This window comes from Carassius auratus, chromosome 40 (genome assembly GCF_003368295.1).
Source record: "Carassius auratus strain Wakin chromosome 40, ASM336829v1, whole genome shotgun sequence".
In the NCBI taxonomy this organism is placed as follows: domain Eukaryota; kingdom Metazoa; phylum Chordata; class Actinopteri; order Cypriniformes; family Cyprinidae; genus Carassius; species Carassius auratus.
In genome coordinates this window covers 5,367,902-5,382,902 of record NC_039282.1, presented here as the reverse complement: position 1 = coordinate 5,382,902, position 15,001 = coordinate 5,367,902, and the positions used below count along the sequence as shown (strand labels likewise).

At 34.9% G+C, this 15,001-nt stretch overlaps 1 protein-coding gene across 3 annotated transcripts in view; it reads left to right on the top strand.

Annotated features, from left to right (window-relative positions):
• Positions 1-8,673, top strand: part of LOC113058364 (zinc finger and BTB domain-containing protein 16-A-like) — a 59,984-nt gene extending 51,311 nt beyond the window's left edge. The window contains exons 6-8 of one of the 3 annotated variants that reach the window (XM_026226183.1): positions 1,274-1,441; positions 3,267-3,513; positions 3,555-8,673. In XM_026226183.1, the coding sequence (XP_026081968.1) occupies positions 1,274-1,441; positions 3,267-3,496 (398 nt within the window). In that variant the 3' untranslated portion in view covers positions 3,497-3,513; positions 3,555-8,673. Of the gene's footprint in view, positions 1-1,273; positions 1,442-3,266 lie in introns of all 3 variants that reach the window. The other 2 variants (XM_026226182.1, XM_026226181.1) reach the window with 2 other exon arrangements.
• Positions 8,674-15,001: the final 6,328 nt, after the last annotated feature.

Here is a 15,001-nt window from a genome sequence, read left to right as displayed (position 1 = left end):
TCAGAATTATCCATGACTATTTTCGTCTAGTTTTAGTCTACAAAAACTGATGACATTTAGTCTAGATTCGTTTTTGTCAATGAAAATTGTATTTTAGTCTCTTTATAGTAATGCAATTCTATTTAACCCAGTCAATATATTATAAGTACCTAGTAGTATAGACGAAACGACAATTGTATTTTACCCAACCCATTTCAAACAAGGTGATCTTATTATATTATTGTTACCTTATAGACTCAAGAATACATCCATTCCAGACATGGAAGACGCTCTTATTTGAATTTATTTTACCATCCAAACATGTTAGAAGTACACACATCGGTCGCTTTCTCTGAGTCAGACGTAACTTTGTTTGTTGTCGTCTTCTAAATAATGCCGCGAGTGGGGCTTGAGGAAGTGATGTCGCCTGCAACTGCACAGTGTGACCTGATGCTGCCCCTGAAGCGAGACACAGGAAACAGAAATACTGCAAAATAATAATAATAATAACGCGACAAAACGAGACAAAATAACGGTACAACATTTTGTTTCATCTTGTTTTGATTTTAGCATAGTTTTGATTTTGTAAACCAGATTAAGTCTAGTTTTTATTTGTCAATAATATTGCATTATACATTTAATTATAGTCATATTATCATCACATGACCAGAATTTACGTTGTGTCTTGTCTCGTTTTCCTCACTTGATAGGAAAAGTTCTTTGAGGATGATTTTTAGTCATAATTTTTGTTGACGAAAGCAATACTAATCAGACCTATTGTTTTTATTCTTAGGCCATATCCACACTAACAACGTTTTGTTAGAAAATGCATATTTTTCTCTCCTTTTTGGCCTTTTGTCCATACTGAGATGTTTTTTTTTTTTTTTTAAGGAAAACTGAGCTTTTTGAAAATGCTCTCAAAAGTGGATGAATTTGAAAACACCTTTTTTTTTATATTGATGATGAGAATTTTGTCATGTGATGCATATTATACCAAATGTATAATATGCCTGCTATATGCATTGAACATACAGCATACCAATAGATATCCATGTTTATACTGGCATAGTGCAAGTTATGTGCTATGCACCTTTACACTATGTGTTATCGCAGTCCTGCAAAGACGAAAGCAAATTTACTCTTGATCGCTATTTGTGGCAAAACATGAGGGCAGTTGCGTTTTAAATCAGACATACAATCTCCAATCAAATGCTTTCTAGAATAAAAACACCACTTCTCCCAATTAACAATGCATTCAGATGAACAACTTTATGATTGTCTCTCTGCACGACAGGTGACCATCCATTCGAATGCGAGTTCTGCGGGAGCTGCTTCCGTGACGAGAGCACACTGAAGGGTCACAAGCGCATCCACACCGGAGAGAAGCCTTATGAATGTAACGGCTGCGGCAAGAAGTTCAGCCTCAAGCACCAGCTGGAGACTCACTACCGTGTCCACACAGGTCAGCCACATTCATTCTAAAGTTGAAATAGCACTTCACCTCATCTGCACAGACCTGCGGTCCAGCTGATGACCGCTTCACTTCAACAGTGATTCCCAAAGCCGTAGTAGCACACAGGTTAATAAATACACACTGAAAACACACTGACCTGCTCTTCCAAGTTAAGAGATCTTTGTCATGCCAGCGTGGTGCCTTCTAGCAAATACGATATAGTAAAACAAGGCAACGGTTTTATAAAATGATAAATTAAATGTCTTACATTAAAAGGCCACAGTTTTACACCAAAGAATTCAAATCTTGACATTTTCAGGTCCACGCTAGATTAAATTCCTCATATAGCCTATATTTTTGTTCTGTCATAGTGGCATATTAAATCTTTTGGTTGAGCTGGAATCACAGGCTGATTGCTGCCGCTCTCTGGTCCTCAATAAGGCAGCTGCTAAAGCAAACCTATCAGGAGGCCTGTCAAATAATTGCTGTCTTTGTGTCAAGCGGGGCTGCAGCCACGAGACCAGGCAGATGAAGATAACAAGAGCAGAAACTCTCGGCTGAAAGGCCACTGCTCCTTCACACAACCAGCCGGAGAATCACTGACATTTACACTTGCTGTCAATGGTGGATCAATACTGAGTTTGCTGTGCTCAGTGGCAGGCAGCACACCCACAGCTCTACATCTGTCGTTCCCGTCCTGGACAGCAGGTGGCATCTGAACTTCACCTTATCAGACAGGAAGCAGCGCTAGCATGGGAAATCTGGAATCTAGAATCTGTTGCTATCCTGCTAATCTTTCATCAATACTAGCCTGGTCTTTTTTTATTTTATCACTGACCATTTCCCCAAAAAGTTTTTAAATACATTTTTTCAAGAGATTTTAGAAATATCATGAACGAATAATTAAAATAAAATGATCAAATTTTCTGATATTTTAAGGGTCCTAGTGACACACAGTTTGGAGGGTCCGCAAGGGTTTCCTTGTGATGTAATTTCACAACTTTAAGAAATGTTTTTCAAATGAATAGGCAATGAGGCATTTTTATTTATTTTCCTTTTAATTTTGTTTACATTTTCTTAAGAAATGGTTAAAAAAAAGAAGCCACTTTTTCATTTCTAGAGTTTCATTGTTTTTAAAATAAAAATGCATTTTATTAAAGAAATTATAAAGATATTTATGCAGAAATGTTTTTTTATATATTTTTTTGATTTACTGTGAATTTACGTTTTTTATTAGTTGTATTTTAAATTATATTTTATTCATTAATTTTATTAGTTTTAATTTTAATTTGTTTTACAAATGTAGCTGTTTTAGCATTTTTAGAATTTCAATATGTGTATTTTCTGCATAGTTAATAGTTTATATTTACCTACAATAATACCAGTTAAACATGAATGAGAAATGTTGTCTAACTTATTTTATTGCAACTAGCTGAAATAAGATATTTTTTATATTATTCTAATGTCAGTTAACATTTTAGTAAATGAATTACAATAAATTAATCTTTGAGTGTGTGTGTGCCTGTGCGTGTGTGTGTTTGTCATTTTTTTATTTTTTTATTACCATTATTTTTTTCTTCAATTTTTGTTTTATTTTCATTCGTAGTTAGTGTTCATTTTATTTTAAGTAACAAAACTCTCTAATATGATTTTAGTTTTACTTTTAGGACAGTAATAACCCTAGAATAAATTCATAGATCCAAACATTATCCATCATATTATAGAAGCAAAATGAGCTTTGATTCCCATTTCACGCTGACTTTAATCAACACAGCTGTTTCTGTCATTTTCACATTATTGGTAGTTTGAAAGGTTCTGTACTTGTTCTCCACAGGTGAGAAGCCGTTTGAGTGCAAGATGTGCCACCAGCGCTCGCGGGACTACTCCGCCATGATCAAACACCTGCGTACCCACAACGGCGCTTCACCCTACCAGTGCACCATCTGCCAGGAGTACTGCCCCAGCCTCTCGTCCATGCAGAAGCACATGAAGGCCCACAAGCCTGAGGACGTGCCCCCAGACTGGAGGATAGAGAAGACCTACCTGTACCTCTGCTACGTGTGAGACAGAGCAAAAAATCGGAATGGGAAAGTGGCAAGATATGCCCAAGGACAATTCACCTGAAGGTTTGCTTTCAGTCCTGGCCAAAGACGGTGAGAGGACGTGCTCAAAGTGATGAAATGTGATGTGGATTTTTTTGACCGACTGTTTGTGACATGCATTTGTGCACATTTTTAGGATGTAACTGCACTCACAAACTTTATAAAATGGACATGTGATATATGATAAAGGGATATTTTCAGAAAGTGTGACTATTATACATTTGTCTGCATTCCACCCTGTTAATTGGAAAAATTCACTGCATGATCATACTTGTAATGTTTTATTCAAATAAGGATTCCCGCACTATTTCTCCATGCACAACCCATGAGCCATAGATTTTCAAGACCCCATGAAATCTCCAAGTGGAGGGGAATGTCATAGGGATCATCCAATAGTCTTTAGAAGTATCACAACCATGTTTTTAAATGAATATTCTAAACGTTGACATTTTGCGGATACGCTAGCAACCTTAGCGCTCACACACATAAGGCATTTCTCAATGTCAAGGATACAGGACTGGTCCTTCCAAGTCACTTCCTTCAGAGGCTAGGCAAGGCTCCTCTTTAGCATTCGGAGAACACGTAAATGGAACAGGCTAGCAAGTGCACGTCATTGCGTCATTACGTCAGTGAAAAGGTCCATTTGAATAACGCTGTGAATATAGTATAATGGTATAATATTAGCGTTAAATTACTTTGGACACCTTAACTAGTCATTTATAAAAGAAATGCTGGTGACGCAACCAAGCTAACAATTGTTAAATGACAGGTCCGGTTCAGTTAGCCATCAATATCGTAATTTGTATTTGTATAGTTTACAATATCAATATGGTAGTAATTAGTACTGGCATTTAAACGTTTACTTTACTTATATTTACTACCGTTATAACAAATGTTTGATAACGTAAATAAAAAACGTTAACGATCCGACTCCGCTAACGTTCAACATTATTTAATTTTTGAACAAGATAGCAAAGCTGCGTGCATAGGATTGTGGGTGATTTGAGAGTGTGGAGAGCACGAATGCTACACATATGCATCCTTTCCTATGTATGGGATATTTTTCAAACAAAGATTGAAATTCCGACTATCCTTGACATTGGAACAGTCCTTCAACTGATGTCGATGACGTAGTATCCTCGAAATTCTGGCTTCCGAGGATCCTTCCTTGACATTGAGAAAGGCCTATAGACTCAAAGCCTCATATGTTGATTTCATGGGGTCTAAATGGAGCTCAAATAGAGTCAATGGAGTAAATGGAGTCAAATTAATACATGGACCAAAGCCTTGATGAAATAGAATGAATGAAATTAGGCCTTTTTTAGTAAATTGCTCCCTTAAGTTTTTTATTAGGCTCTCTAGTACTCAATTTTCATGTTTTTCTTTTTATATATATAAATACATGCGAGGAAATGCATGCATGAAATGCCGAGTTGGACCCATTAGTCATTTTCTTTAAAGCATAATAAAGAGCTTAACAAAACAGCTTTTCTCAGAGGTACATCCAAATTGTGCTGCCAAGCAACTGTAGTGGATGTTCAGGGACATTTATTCAACCTTAAATAACTACACTGTGCACTTTCAGAGGCCCATTTTAGTTGTTTTCAGCAACACATTCTGCATTTAGTGCATTCAGACGAAAATAGAGAGGTTAATCTCTGTGATTTGCATTCATTTCAGTCATTTTAACACCAAATAATACAGCATTTAAATTTATTTACTTTAACTTTCACAAGGTAACATGACAAAATCACAGTTTTGCAACTGCAGCTTTTTAGCCTAATGAAATGTTAATATCATACTCAGAAATAAATTTGTGAATTTAAAAGAGATTATTTTTTACAATTAAAAACCACAATGCAGTATATTTTTCTGCAGTCTTCTGCTGAGGATACCTTTGGTTAGCTTGCCGTTTTAGTTTTTGTTCTGTCATCTGTTTCAACGTTTTACTTGAATTGCCTAATGTTGTTACCTCACATGCTTGATATATTTTTGTACTAGTCTTTGTCTCTCATTTCCTGCTGAGCTTTGTTTAAAAGCTGTACAATGCATTCAGAATACCACATCATCAGACCCACACAGAATTCGAGTGATCCCGCAATTTAAAGCAAAATTGGAACATTTTGTTTTCGCAACATTCTATATATCTGCAACTTACGTGTTTATGTTTTGGTTAACTGGTAAATGATTTAGTAATCAATAAGAGTGTAGTACTTTACATTTTTAAGGTCTTTTACTATTTTTAACTCTATTTTGCATTACTGGAGTTTTCTTTTAAAAAAGAAATCACTAAAAGCGTGGTCAAATTTACTTTTTTTGACGAATTTCAACAGGCAAAATTACGATACGCACTCGTGGCAATACATAACTATTTTATGTTCTGGCAAATTTGTGACTAATTGGTGTAAATTTGTACATCTTATTTATACATTTTTGTATGATCTGCTTACACCCCACTGATTGTATAATAATGTTTTTTGTTACCTTCATGCTTGCATATTTTTCCAATATTTTGCATATTTTTTCAGATTTTTTAATTTCCAGAACATCAGTACAAATACAAATTCATACAAAATCCTCATAAAACTCTCACATGTTCTCATGAGATCGGGTTGAAAATCCAATCTTATCAATAGGAATCGACATAATCAGGAATTTCACATCTTCACCATCACTTTCTCAGATTTCTCAACGGGTTCAACTTGGTCATGCGTATCTGCCTCATTGACAAACAGAAAGATGGTTTGAAAATGACTTCTGTGTGAGCCGTGCTTCGTCTGCTTATGGCCCACTGACGATTACATTTAGGGATGGACCTTCATGCTTATGTTTATTTTCTAAAAACCATGTTTTCCTACGAATAATATCTTATGTATTCATACAAAATCAGAACCTCTGAGTCTTCACATTATGCAAATTCACAGATTATAACAGTATTGTCAATGGATCTTTTTAGGGGTGCACAATAAATATCCAATAATGGAAATGGATGTGTGAAATCACGCATCTGATGAAACTTACCGCTGATTAAAGAACCAAATTTAATGACGAGATGCGGATTAATTATCGGCCGATATTTATCGTGAACTCCTACTTTTTTTTACTCTTAAAATTACTGTAAAATGTGGCTATTGTGACCACACCTTAAATTCCGTCTGGGTCTGTGAATTATTCAGTGGTATTTTAGTGTTAAGCTATGATGTGCATATCTGCCTCTTGGCCATCTGTTTCAGGGCTACCTCTACTCTGCTCTCAGTTTTGCACTAAAGCAAAAGCACACTTTTGTTTTGCTTGTAACTAGAATTTTCATTTAAGCCCAATCTTATGTTTCCATTAACTAGAAAAAAAAAACAGCCTGGTTCGTTCGTCATTATATTTACACTCCTTTCGATGAAATGTGTTCAACCTGAATGGGTAGATGCGTACATTCTAGATGACTTAAGAACAGCGTTGAGAAAATGTTTAGTTATTAGATACTTGAGGGGATAAACTTGAAACAATGTGAATAAAATGTTTTTATGTGAAAATTATTCAAGCAGTAAGTCATCAGAGATGCGTTATTGATGCGTGCAGTTACAATGATATCTCACGACCAATTCATACGTATTTTCCGAGGTGACTTATTCGTACGAATTTATACGATGATTTGTCTAAACCCCAGTGACAGTTAAGTTTAGGGGCGGGGTTATGTGTAGGTCATTCGTATGAATTCATACGAATTGTGCAACTCATAAAATACGTACGATTTGCCAAAAATCGTATGAATTTATACGAGTGTGGTCGTACAAATTCGTACGAATAAGCCACCTCGTGAAAAATGTACGAATTGCCGTGAGATCGGGTTGGCAGTTACGTGGGAAAGCTCCCTAGAGAAAACAAAAACCAATAGGTGATTTCCTGTGAAAATAAATTTCTTGCAAAGAGCCAAACGCGGCACTTTGATAAGGGAATATGTTGTATTTTTGTACGGGGTATTGTGCGACCCATTCTTTTTGGTTTATTTTGAGTGTGGCGAATATTTTTACAGTATCTTTTGCATTTGTGCTTGTTCTTGATTTGAGTGGAAAATCTTGTGCTTATTTTACAATGTTAAACATATACAAGTAGTAGATGTATGTAAAAACATATTGTAGTCATTGCTGCTGGGTGTCAGTTCATATGATGATGATGATGATGATGATGATGATGATTCCACATTTTGGGTATAAAATGACTGTGAGTGAACTAACGCCAAGACCTGTAGGTCATGGAGCATAAGCGACCTGTAAGACATGAAAAGTAAAGCTGTATCTGTGTGTTTGTATCGTGTTCACTGCTCACTGTTATACGGTCTGTACTGGTCCTTGTGTGTGCAGTGTGAGTCAAAGTGGTCGACTTATTCAGTGTTAAATACATGCACCGGTTAGCAACTAAGAGGTGTTCTGACAGACACCCTGTAAATGATTTGATGCATCTTCTGCCCTGTATTTGTGTCTTTATGCAAAGTCACCTTGATATGAACTGTGCTCCTAGGCAATCAGGGATGCCTTCACTTTACTCAAAGAACATCACAGATAACTTTTTTTTTAGAATCATTTTTAGTTTTATAACCTCTTTCAGTTTCTTTTTTGTTTTGTTTTTTTGGTTGTCACAAGCAATAAATCTACAGGTCAACATTTAAGTAAAAACTTGGCATCCCTGCCGCTGTATCACTGTGTTTTACTTTGCTTTCAGACAGGAAGTAGCCATGTCACTCAGTGCGCCCATATTTGTGCCATTGTTACACAAATTAATACTCGGACTGAGGATCCACGTGGGACCAAATGGCCATTTTCGCTCCATTTGCCTTGTTCTAGTGACAAGACTGTTTTTGGTGTCGAAATGGTTTTACATTCGTCATGTTTTACTTTTTTGTATTGTCTACCTCAGCACCAGTTCTTTGTGTAACTTTTAAAAGGTGCCCAGTTATTGTTATTTTGTTTTGTGCAGAAATTTGTATTATAGCCGTGTAGGGTTTTTGTTCTTTGCTGTTTTGAAGCACTGTGTGATGATTTTGATGCTGCAGATAGAGGTGTAGATTCCTTTTCCCTTCTCTATGTGGGTTCAGACACATCTCTGTATTCGTCAGTGTTCTAAAATAAACTTCTAACAGAAATGTAATGAGACTGACTATTTCTTCACCGTTCATCGCTTTCTGTGGGAAAGTTTTTTGTTTGTTTGTTTTTTTGCTGGGGGAGGTGGAGGGTGTGGGTCAACATGATGATTTGTGTTCATTCACAGTACAGGAATGTTGAGTTAACCTCTACAAATGTATTTGATGATTACGCCCTCTAGTGTTATGTTATGTACTGAAACCAACATTAACAAGTACTTGCCCATTTGTTTCCTTTATTATGTTAGGGTTATTAGTGTCCATGGACACCAATGTGAATTCAAGCCCAAACTGTTTTGTGCCAAAAAGCAATTTGTCAATAGAAAGCATGTTCATTCAAATAAACATTGTACATATATGAAAGATTGTAAATAAATCAACAATGACATCAATAAATTAAGACCTATATGCCCATGTGGCACTCTGAAATACACTGTTAAAGTACTGCTATTAGAATAATATTAATAATTATAATCAACATGTTACTTGCGGTTTCTTAGCAATTAATTGTAAAGTTTACTGGAATTTTGGTAACACTTTGAAGCCTGTATTTATAATATATTAAAAGGGTATTCTTAAAGCATTATAATGAATGCATAATGCATTATAAAAAACCTTCTAATATGTTGTATCATCTCATGAATATTCAAAAGAACAGTTTTAATAAATTATAATATTTACTTATGTGTGGTTATAGCTTTTAAGATTATGATGATTTATAACACAATGAACATGCTGCATCCACTTTTACAATGGATTATATTGCCCATATAAGGTATTATAAGTCGAATATCTTGTATTTTTTCTGATGCTACTTTACTTAAAGTGGTCAAATACCACTTATAAGTAATAATAATAATAATAATAATAATAAATCTCTCTAACAGCCATAAAATTAGATATCAGATCAGATGAAACTGTAATATGACACATTTGCTTTGAACTATTTTTATTGTAATATTAGTTTGATTATTTTGATGGTACCCTTTAGACAGCTGTTGATAAGTAACTCTGCAACTACATGTCGTCTAGCAGTCAATATTAGTATGTATTAGTATGTCTGCTACTGTAAATATATGTAAACACTTTATTTTGATGGTCAACCAACAGATAAACTGGCTATTCTTCAGTTTATTCTACCATATTAGATAGTTGATTGATTAAAGGTACAGGTTGTATGACCTCCCACGAGAGGGCGCACTACCAAAACAATAACAATTGCGTGGTTTGATGACGCTAAGAAGGAGCGTGGAATGATGGGATTTGTTGTCTTCTACCCAACCGCTGTCGGCCATCAATCAGACGGGAAGATAAATCATGTATTTAACGCGAGTTCAACGATATGCGCGAGTAGATTACATACAAAGTCAATGCAAAGACGCAACCAGAATATGGATCAGACACGTCCTTGCGCGGGTCTAGAGACTTGAGGCCCCGCGTTTAGCGTGTATGCCCCATAATACTAACCTTGTTGATTGTTATAATAGCATACATTTTCTGTAAAGTTACGAATCAAAACAACTCACCTGTCGAGTAAAACACAAGAGAGATCGGCATCTCTTTCTAGTTGAAGCTCTCTTCACCTACAAAATGCAACACAGATGTTGATCCTCGCTCTTTCTCTCCTCTTGTCCCAAACTCTTCTTGGGTCATTTGGTTGGCCTGTATGCTTACGTTTACGGGAGCTGTCCTTGTCGACAGAACCAGCGGCAGACGGTAAAGCAAGCTAGGGGTTTGCTGGATGCTAGACACTACTTCCGCATTTGTCCACGACACTGTTGTCATGTGGTTTCTACGTCAGTAAAGGCGCTAACAAAGGGTAACTAACGTCATTGACAGGCGACCGCACTGCCCCTTGTCACTGTTTAGAATGGGAATTTTCTTATGATTTACAAGTAGTTGAAAACATTAGAGATATTGTTAGTAATCAGCTGGACAAAATTTTTAACACTAGCCTAGTTGCTTTCGGATATTTTACTGCAAATATCTTACAAATTGTACCTTTATGGGGACCATGAAAATAAAATGTAACCATTAAAACATTGCATTTTTTTCAGTTGGAGTATTAATCTCACATCAATTAATTAACATTAGCTTCACAGGAAACACTCAAATAACACTCAACATCTAACCACTCACAAGCTGTAATAAGATACTGTGTAGATCTTGAATAAACAATGTCAAGATATGATACAGTCCACTACACTGTACATGAAGTAGATTTAATATGGTGTTCACTGTGTGTTAGAAATATGCATTCATTATAATGCCTTAAGAATACCCTTATAATGTTTTAGAAATACGGTCTTAATAATGCTAATCAACCTTTAAGCCGTACACAGTATGTTCATCAGTTACTAAAATTTGAGTAAACTGGTAGCACCTACTCAGTGACAGTTTCATTCATGCTAAATTTGTAACTGTTAACATGGCATACATGTGTGTACATATATATAAGTGCCATCTAAAATTAGGATTTGTATCAAGCTCCAGATGGCATTTACGGCAGATAAGCCAGATGGCATATATATATATATATATATATATATATATATATATATATATATATATATATATATATATATATATATATATACATATATATATATATATATATATATATACATATATATATATATATATATATATATATATATATATATATATACATATATATATATAGCCTATATATAGCCTATATATAGTGATTTAATGATTTAACTGAACCTGTAATCTGATCTAACTTTGTTCTTTCTATAAAGTCTCTTCATCGGAAGCACATTTCATTGGAAGTCTCTATCACATTTTGTTTACAACTCATGTAGTTGTGAATTGTAATTATGTATGCATATAATGGATCTGTTCTGTACTCTTATTGCTCTCCCCACTCTGTCCAAGCATGGCTGCATGGACAGGCATGTGAAGTGTTGCCCAGAACATAACCATACCGCCAAGACTAACTGTATGCAATATAATTATCATAAATTTACTTGACGGATGTGGTCCTGGTTGAAATAATAGTTCACTAATATTAATAGTTCACCCCCCCCCCCCTTCCTTTTTAGGTTAGGCATATCTTTTCACTGATGATTTGCTCAATTACCATACTTAATATATAAAATACAGATCTGTTTGTTTGCTTTATACCCCTGATGGCTGTATATGTGAACTATAGTGATTTCTATTAATGCAGTTACTGGTTTTGATGAGTGACAATATTAAGTTCTCTGCATACTGCAAATATCATATTGCTGATGCAATATGAGGAAACCAGCCCTGAACAGACAACACAGACTGAGTGATAAATCATGATCACAGGTGGTAAGCCTCATGAGGACACATCACATTTTTTTCTGTACACAAGTTAGACTCAAATAATTTGAATACAGCTTTTTCGAGCGACTTCATAAAAACATCATGTTCAGAACAACAATTCAACAAAGTCTTTATTAGGTAATATGCCAATCAAATTGTAACCTCATCCCATGTGATTCACTTAGCTGTATACCTGTGGAATGGCTTTAAGCCTTGGTGGCTCATTAGGTTTGATGAAAGTAATTAACACTGTCATTAATTAAGGCTCTGTTTAGCCTTTTAATTGGTAATAAGCATGTTTGTTTGGAAAGCAATCAGTTTCACTGAGGCATTAGCTAACTGCCGCCTGTTAACAGGGGAAAGACTGAACAATTGACATGTTGTTATGACCTGAGCTGTAATGAAGTCTTCAGTGAAAACAGCTAAAGAACACTGCTGAACGGTCCCGAAAGACATGTGTTTCACAGAAGACTTTGCTTTTGTGCAGCCGACCTTTGAAAAAGCTTTCATCCAACAGATTTAGTTATGCAGATGTTTGACTGACTGATCAACAAGTTACTCAAAAATACATTTTGGACATACTTGACAGCCACTCTGACACAAAATAAGCCAATATCCGTTTTTTGACAACTCTTTTTAGTTGTATTCAGTTAAACACTGAAGTGATAAATTACTAAGAAGTTCTATAAATTTCATAATTTTGGCACTGCACAACTAAAGGCTCCAGCACCAAAAGAACTGAACTTGAAATTTACTGCAATCTGCGAAGTTGTTTTTTCAGGAACACCAAACAAAAGAGAATCGCAGTAATATATCCAGTATGTTACCATAGCGTGAATAAGGACTTCAGCTGAGAAAGTGATAAACAGAGTCTAGTAATGTTGCATAAATATATAAATACAGTACATGAAATAATATTGATATAAGAACCAAAAGAAAGCAAACCATCAAATATAACACCAAGACTTTTCACTTGGGCTCAAATAGTAACTGGGCAGTAATCAATAAGCAGAAAGATTGAGTTTTAGATCAAGTAGACCCAGCTTAGACCCAAGAAGTGTGTTTAGTGTTTGGAATGGTTTGTTCCTCTTTTTTGTCTCTGCATGATGTTAGATTCACATTGTTTTAAATATCAAATAGTTTATCCATAATGTGAGACCATTGCTCTAAAATGAATGTTTTGTTGTAGATATTATAAAAGAGACACTTTTTTTTTTTTTTTTTTTGGAAAAGCTGAACATGTTAAATAATACCTGGCTGCTTTGGGTGTGTGATCAGTCTCAATTCTTTCTCTGGTAGTCCATTATGTGTGCCCTGGCTTTTGTGGAATTTACATAAGGTACTATAAGGATGCTATAAAGGAAAACATGTCACACATGATATCCTACCATTATTCACAAATGACCATTTCTTTCTACAGCTTTCCAACTTCTCAGATGGCTAAATGGCCCTTGAAATTTTAGAAAAATGGAGAATTATGTTTGTCTTTAGAAACTGCTTTGCAGGACACTGTTCTGTTGCTGTAAGACAGCAAATAGTGAATAGTAAATTATTAAATCAGTATTAAATAAATATTTAATTAATGTTCCAAATGATTACACTGTATGTCCGGTGGGCTAAATATGGTTAATATCTGAATGTAACTTTATATATAAATTAACAACATATATACTGTATATATCAATCCATCTCCTATATATATGAAAACCTACAGTGAATGTAATTAGGATACAGTAGATCATGATCATTATATTGTCCATTTGATCCTAGTATGTGTATTATTATTTTTTAATACACTAATTAAATCTGTAATGTTCATTTTCTTTTTTCAGAAATACTAATTCAGTTGGCTCATGTAGGCTATGTATATAGACCAATTGCATCTGAAATAAAAGTTTTTCTTTACATAATATGTAAGTGTGTACTGAGTATATTTATTATGCATATATAAATGCAAACACATGCATGTATATATTTAAGAAAAATGTTGTTTATATATTAAATATATTTATATATAATATAAAAATATAAATGTAATTTGTAAATGTATATACATGTAAATATGTAAAAAATAAAATAAAAAAAATAAAAATACTATCAATTAGTCAATGTCTATGGATGGGACAGGACTGGTGTTTTGTTGTTACGTCCTCTGAGAAAAAGGGTCTTGTAATTTGAAGGGAATTGTGGGAGAGGAGAGTGGGGTAGAGTGTGGCAGACATGTGTTGCTCTCCTCCCCAGTTCTAGGATTTTGCTAATTAAAAGGTACTAGCCATCGATATTTTCAAGTCCATCATCTTTATTCACATCAACCCACAGGCAGCTAAAACCCCACGCCTTACAAATTTTTGGTGGCAGTGGTGCTTGTCTCCGGCGTCTGTGGAGAAATTGCTGTTGGACTTGTATGGTGAAAAAGACTAAAAATATTTGATAATCGCTGCCCTTTCATCATATATGTTGGAATAGTTGTATAGTGTATTAATTTAGACTGAAATGCATTTTGCTTTACATACCATTTCAATTACATGGACTGTATTCCGATGGACTGTTTATAACTTTAGAGATTTTTTTTTCATCATTGTGTGAGTTTTCATTTCATGTTCAGTTATCGGTTTCTTTCATTTTATTGTGGAAAAAGAGAAAGAAAAAAAAGGTAAAAGAAGACATTTGCAATTGGACTATTAGAAGTTGGCTTATTGCCAGGATTGAACAGCGCTCACTTTTCTGACACACACGTGTGTGTGTGTTACTTTCTCCTGTGGCTGACTTCAGTAAATGCACATAGCCTCAGAACCAAAAGAGACAATATTGCAAATAAGACTTAAAAAAACAAACAAACAAACAAACATTGGAAAAATTGTGTTCATCAGCCTTCACTTCACTAAGTCTAACCTGCAAACCATATTTATCAATAAAAAGCCTTTGCTGGATTGAACTGATACAACACTGCATTGACTTCACTCTATTGAAACATGGCAGAGGACAATGTAACAAACCCACAAGTGCACTTCATAACTGTTT